We start from the raw sequence: 6000 nt of genomic DNA, 5'->3' as shown, positions 1-6000 counted from the left end.
CTATTACTTCTTGTATTGACGACTGTGAAACCAAATGGATGAATTTGAATGGCTTGTCCAGCACACACATTCCTTGGGAGACCTCAGCTGTGAAATAAGGATGGTAATACCTATGGCACACACACAAAACTGCACAACCAACAGCTGGCCCTCTGTCCTCCTGAGTGACTCAAAGCTGAATGTAAGTCAACTCTTTACTGAAGTGGGCTATTTCCTAGTTAGTACTTGTGTCACAAGGCACAAGAGATGTTCAGAGCTGGATGTTTCTTTGAATATGTATTGCATGATATGAGAGTGACTCATAGCAGGGAGTGACTTTCCCTATTAGAATAGTTACAGTCACTTAACTGCTTCAAATTTGTGATGAGGTGTGAGAGAGTTACAAATCAGCTTTCTATTGCTAGACACAGAGATTATCTATTAAGGATAATAAGTTGATATTGTAATCAATATTCAGATGTTGCATTTTATTATTGTAACCTAGTAGAGCTATTGGCCTCTATGTCATATCTGTGATGAGTTACTGTCATTTCCCTCTTATACGGGAACAGTGAAGAGTCTGGGCTCGCAAAGACATCCTGGAAGGGACTGACATTCAGGAAGGTACTTCAGCTTTCAAGTGCTCCTTGCAGCCATGAGCTGTCCAAGTTTTCCAATTGCTTTCATGCCTGGGGAAAATTGCATTCTTGCCTCCTTCTGAAGCATCTGAGGCTCCTCCTGTACAGCTCTGTCCCACTTCCAAGGCAGGACAGACCCTACCCTTTACCCACTTGTGCCTTGGGGATGAAATACAGACACGGCCAAAACAGCAACTCTGAACTCCCACAACCCTGACAGACTCCTCCTTCTGTGACAGCAAACACTCCCACGAAAAGATTGAAGAATGCAATCAAATAATAATTAGGACTGTCAGTCTAATTACTGCATACATTTTCTAATGCTAGTAGTGATGCGAAATACTAATTGTCTTCTGTGGAATGAATATTTAAACTTGTCAGAGAAGTGAGGAAAAAAATGCCAACTGCAGATACATGAATATTGTAACATTTTAATTTTTAAATAATATGGCACCCTATTAATAAAAAGGCACAGAATCTGTACATGAAAAAATACAAAATATATGATCACAGTGGTCTCAGAGCACAGCATTCAAATACAGTTACAACCTCCTCAAACCAGGCTTGAATAATATAAAATATTAACAAATACACATGGTTATTTTAATTAGCTTTTTCCTGTTCCTCTTTTTTGGATTCATATTTATAGGATTCTTCGAGTCAACTAAACAAGTTAGCTCTTTTTGAAGTGTAAAATAATATTCTCATCAATTTAGAGAAATTCAGGAATATGAGCTTCAAAAATACCTAAATTTGTGAAAATTTGCAGCACTGCAATCAAAGGAGCTTCTGAAGGTATTATTACATGTCAATTTACATTTTTCACTTTTCTACTGAGCAAATGTGATAACACTGTCTCACCAAGGAAAAGACTGCAACAGGTTGTAAATATTTAACAGTTTGGAACTGTAGCCACACTCACAGTTAAACTAAATAAATTTAGAAACAGTGAAATGCTGAAGTTACTCCAGGGTGTAAGGCTAGGTATACAAGTATATGGTAAAGATCTGGACTACCAGCTGTCATTGCAGAAGAGACTGCAGGAGTAACAGGCAAAGCCTATTAGAAACACAGTGTTAAACAGTAAATTAACTAGAATAACATAAAATCAGAGATCAGAGGACGTGGTTCACCTACTTCATCTCTTCATGTCATCTCCTATACTGCAGCTTACAACAACAATAAAAATACAAGAATAGTAAATCAGTACCTACTATATACAATAAATAACCTTTCTGTATAAATTATGAAAATACAGCTATGGCAAAATCAGTGCAAAAATTACCAAAATGTAGTAAAGGAACACAGTGCCCTGCCTGCCAGAATGTGCATCACAGAAAATCCATACTTCACCTAGTGCAACAAAGCACTGACAAGAATTAAAAAATGCAAGATGCACATCACTGACTGTGCCGTTCTAAAATTACATCTATTTCCAATATCAGACAAATCAGATTAAAACAACACGTTATTTGAACTGTACACTTGATTCTTCCTCATCATTTTACTGAATTTTAAATAACTTCCTCTTCCCTAAATGAATGGAAGTTGCTCTTATGAGTCCATCTTTGCACAAGCAGTCTTTTTAGAATTAAGAAAGTTCTTTTTCTTTTTTCTTGGAAAATTATGCAAAGAAAGTATTGGATCACTTGGCTCACGGAATAAAAGTATCTTCTCCCCTGTGTCTAACAGCTCTATGGCTTCAGCAGCTGCAGAGCTCAGAGAAACAGGTGGATCAGGCTGCTCCACAGGAGGATGTGCAGGTGAGCATCCCAGATGTATGAACGCTGCTTTTTCCAAGACAGCAAGTCGCTTCTTCTTTATCAAACTACATTAATGAGAAAAATTGAGTTGAGAAGTGAAAACTGAGGCAAAAAATGCACAACTTCCTATACCATACCTTGCCACTGAAGTGGTGACTTTGGAAGCTAAAGAAAATCATATCTCAACAGAGAAAATTGTAGCTTTCATTCTAATCCCCAATAATTCACGTATCATTTTCTGAGATACAAAATTACAAAAGGAAAGGTAACCTCATAATAAATAAATACAGGGAAGATAAGCAAAAGATATATGTGAAAAATGTGAGAATTTTGTGGATATGTGCAGAAAAATCTTTTTTTGTATTTACTAAACTGGTTATTATGCATAAATATGTGGCAGGAAACACAAGCACTAGATAGAACAGCATTAGAAAATGCATACTTACGAACTAATTTTCTGATTTCTAACAGCTGTAAGAAGAATCTTGGGACATTAAATAAACTATAAACAAAAAAAAAATGGATATATTTCTTCTGATTTTCCTCTTACCTGTCTTTTCTCTTGTTTAGAGATGGGATCATTTCTAAACTTCTGTTTCTCAGCTCTTGCCTTATTTTGTTCTCCAGTGTTTGCCACAATTCTTGGCTCTTCCTGAAGGAGCAGGAAAGAAAAATTCCCAGCAGCAAATCCCCAAAATACACATTTTTCTTCCCTCTCTGACTTTAGCTACCAAGCCCATGACAGCAACAGCACAAATGCAGTCAGTAAGAGTGTTCAAGTACTTTTGCTGCCTTGCCACAAATAATTTAAATCAGTTAAGATGACACCTCAGGGGATGGTACCAAGGACTCTTATGTGCTCCTTGAGAACCCACATCTGCCAAGGACTCAGCTCAGTGCTACAACATCTGCTTTTGTCTCTTGGCCAGGTCATGGCAGGGACTTGGGAGAGCAGGTCCAGGAGCATCCTGGAGTTGGTGTTACTGCTCAGATTTCAGTTCATGCTAATGGGGCTAAAGAGGAGTGACAAAGGCCCTGAGAGTCTACCAGTCCATGTGAGAAAAGGGAAACTCAGCGCCCACTTGGGACTTCAGTAATTAACTACAAAGGGACAGACATCTGCAAAGGTTGCAACTTTCACTATTAGGAAGAAGGATCGCTTTTACATCTTTAAGAGCTACAGACACCTAAAACCCAGTGTGCCATGAACCTTGTGAAAAAAAAAAGGTGGAAAGAAAATATTTTGACAAACTCCAATTCAGGCAACAGAAAGAAAATTACCAGAACAGGATTTATAAACCTATGAAATAACTGTTTAATTAATCAACTTATAAAATTATTTTAACTTTTTATCAAGAAATTTATTATAGTTAAAATATTCCACAAAATAAGGTAGCAGTTTTAAAGGATTTTTACCCCAGAAAAATAGTTCAAAAAGCAACTTGTGCACCTGTGATTTTTTCTATAGCTATCAATTTCATTGTCCAGCAAACAGATATACACATAAACCAACGATCTTGTCTTGCAGTGGTCGACACAAAAACATCACACCTACCTTTTCTTACAGCTGCCAGACTCATCAGCATTACTGTCACTTTCAACACCACCATCTGAATATTTACTGATGGAATCGAGGACAGAAAGAACCTCACTTTGTGAGCTGGAAGGCAGCAACAAGTTCAGAACCCTGTGCAAGACCCCCAGTGGCACCCTCGTCAGTTTAGCTAAATAACCTGCCAGACGGAGCTCCTAGAGGATTAAACGAGTAGAAGACAGAAAAATTCAGCATAGAAAAAAAATGTTAGCCAATCTTAGTTACTGTTATTAAATAGTCATTATGGAAATAAAAAATATTACTGAAGATTGTATTCGTAGTGACAATTTCAGCATCAAGTGGTCACACTTCCATGTTCACTGTTTCTACCCACAGCAGCCCATGAATATCATGGTTGTCCATTTCATTTGGGATTTTGGCAATGTAAATGCTAAATAACCAGTTGATCTTGGCATATTTGCTTAGGGTATGTACTTGATGCCCTTTGGTTTGAAAAAATCACAAGACAGTTACATTCTAAGGATTAACTAATTTATGGATTCTACTATTATAAGGAAATAATTTCAAGATAGCAAGGAAGCAACATGGCATTCCTTGGTCTGTAAAATTATGGATGGAAAAATAGCCTTGAAAAACTTTACACATTGTCATGGTTGATCACTTCATTGTTCAGCTTCTCTTAACACCAGATTCTGTGATAAGCTCAGAGAACAGCTTGTTAAGAGGTGAAGGAAAACACCTGCTTTTCTTTTGGGAGTATGTTTTTATTTCAAAATGTCCTGCCCATATTTTGCCCAAAGGTCAATAATAAAGCATATTCATATAATGTTCAAATAGACTGAGTTCAAATTTAGTTTTTCTATAGACACTCATCCAGTCCCATTTCCTGCCCCACCCCAAACACCAAAATTCCATTGCTATTTTCTGCTCTGTTGTCATAAATAGAGAGCCCCCAGACACTGCAGACCTCTTGTGTGTGTCAAATATGAAAAGCCTACAATATACTGAGAACTGTGTGGAATGAAAAGAGTAAGGCAAATGAAACCAAGCTAAATGTCTCAAAGAATGCCAGAAAAAAAGCTGCTGCTGTCTATTCAAGCCATGCATGTAACTCAGGTAGCTGAAGTTAGGTAAGACATGCCAAACACAATGACTCGTGGCAGCTGAGTTATCAGCACTCTGCAGACCCTTCTGTAAGTGTTGATGGAGGAGATGACTACAAAGCCCAGGTCACATAAAACCCTACAAGGTCCCACCATGCAGGAAGACAGCCAGGTTCTTTGTCCACAGTAGTTTCAAAAAGTCACAGCAAATGTTTGCCTCCTTTTCTGAATGACAACTTTTCATTGTGTGAATTCACCTAGGAGATCCCTGGATTACCTGAATCTTCTTCTTTGAAAGAAATATAGCATCACCAGCAAGGCAGCATTAAGCCAAATTTAGACAGCCACACAAAATAAAGAATTCAATCAACCTCCTTTTCCCTTAATTGTCCTTCAAGCAGAGAATTCTCTCCAAAAGGTAAGAAAACTAGTCACTTTCCAAAGCTTTCTGGCCTCTTCAGTGTTGGTACAGATTTTACATGGAAACCACTGAGATCACACAGAATTAACAAGACAAAATCCTAACACTGATGAGAGATTAGTAAATTTGTACAGCTCTTAAAGGATTTTCATCCTGACTCAGCACCAAAGCTGAACACCAAAGAGATGTTTGCTCAGGCTACTTAGTGAAAGAAATTATTTGATTCTTCTTTGCAGAAGAATGCAAGTAAGCCTATAAATCTTAATATAGACACCTAAGTCTAATTTCTATAGTGCTGTGTTGTACTTCTGGTCTTTAAATACTGCTCTTCTAGAAACTTACAAAATGCAATATTTAGTGAGAATAAACATGATAGATCTCTGAGACCTATTCTGCTCTCTTTGGCTAAATGTTCTCAGGACCTTTAAACCAGTTTTGAAAACAAGTATGAGTAATGATACTAGAAAATTTAACTAGCACTCCTGCTATTATTTAATTTTGAAACATAATCAATGCAAATCATTCTTAATGCTCATTAAAA

At 37.3% G+C, this 6000-nt stretch overlaps 1 protein-coding gene across 6 annotated transcripts in view; it reads right to left on the bottom strand.

Moving 5' to 3' along the window:
- Positions 1-1028: 1028 nt before the first annotated feature.
- Positions 1029-6000, bottom strand: part of EVC2 (EvC ciliary complex subunit 2) — a 62987-nt gene continuing 58015 nt past the window's right edge. For all 6 annotated transcript variants that reach the window (XM_072927993.1, XM_072927996.1, XM_072927994.1 and 3 more), the window contains 3 exons: positions 3936-4129; positions 2931-3032; positions 1029-2445 (listed from right to left, as the gene is read on the bottom strand). In XM_072927993.1, coding sequence (XP_072784094.1) covers positions 2172-2445; positions 2931-3032; positions 3936-4129 — 570 coding nt within the window. In that variant the 3' untranslated portion in view covers positions 1029-2171. The remainder of the gene's footprint in view (positions 2446-2930; positions 3033-3935; positions 4130-6000) is intronic.

The sequence above is a fragment of the Taeniopygia guttata genome, chromosome 4 (genome assembly GCF_048771995.1).
Source record: "Taeniopygia guttata chromosome 4, bTaeGut7.mat, whole genome shotgun sequence".
In the NCBI taxonomy this organism is placed as follows: domain Eukaryota; kingdom Metazoa; phylum Chordata; class Aves; order Passeriformes; family Estrildidae; genus Taeniopygia; species Taeniopygia guttata.
The sequence above is the reverse complement of the archived record's forward strand: the minus strand, read 5'-3'. Positions and strand labels throughout refer to the sequence as shown.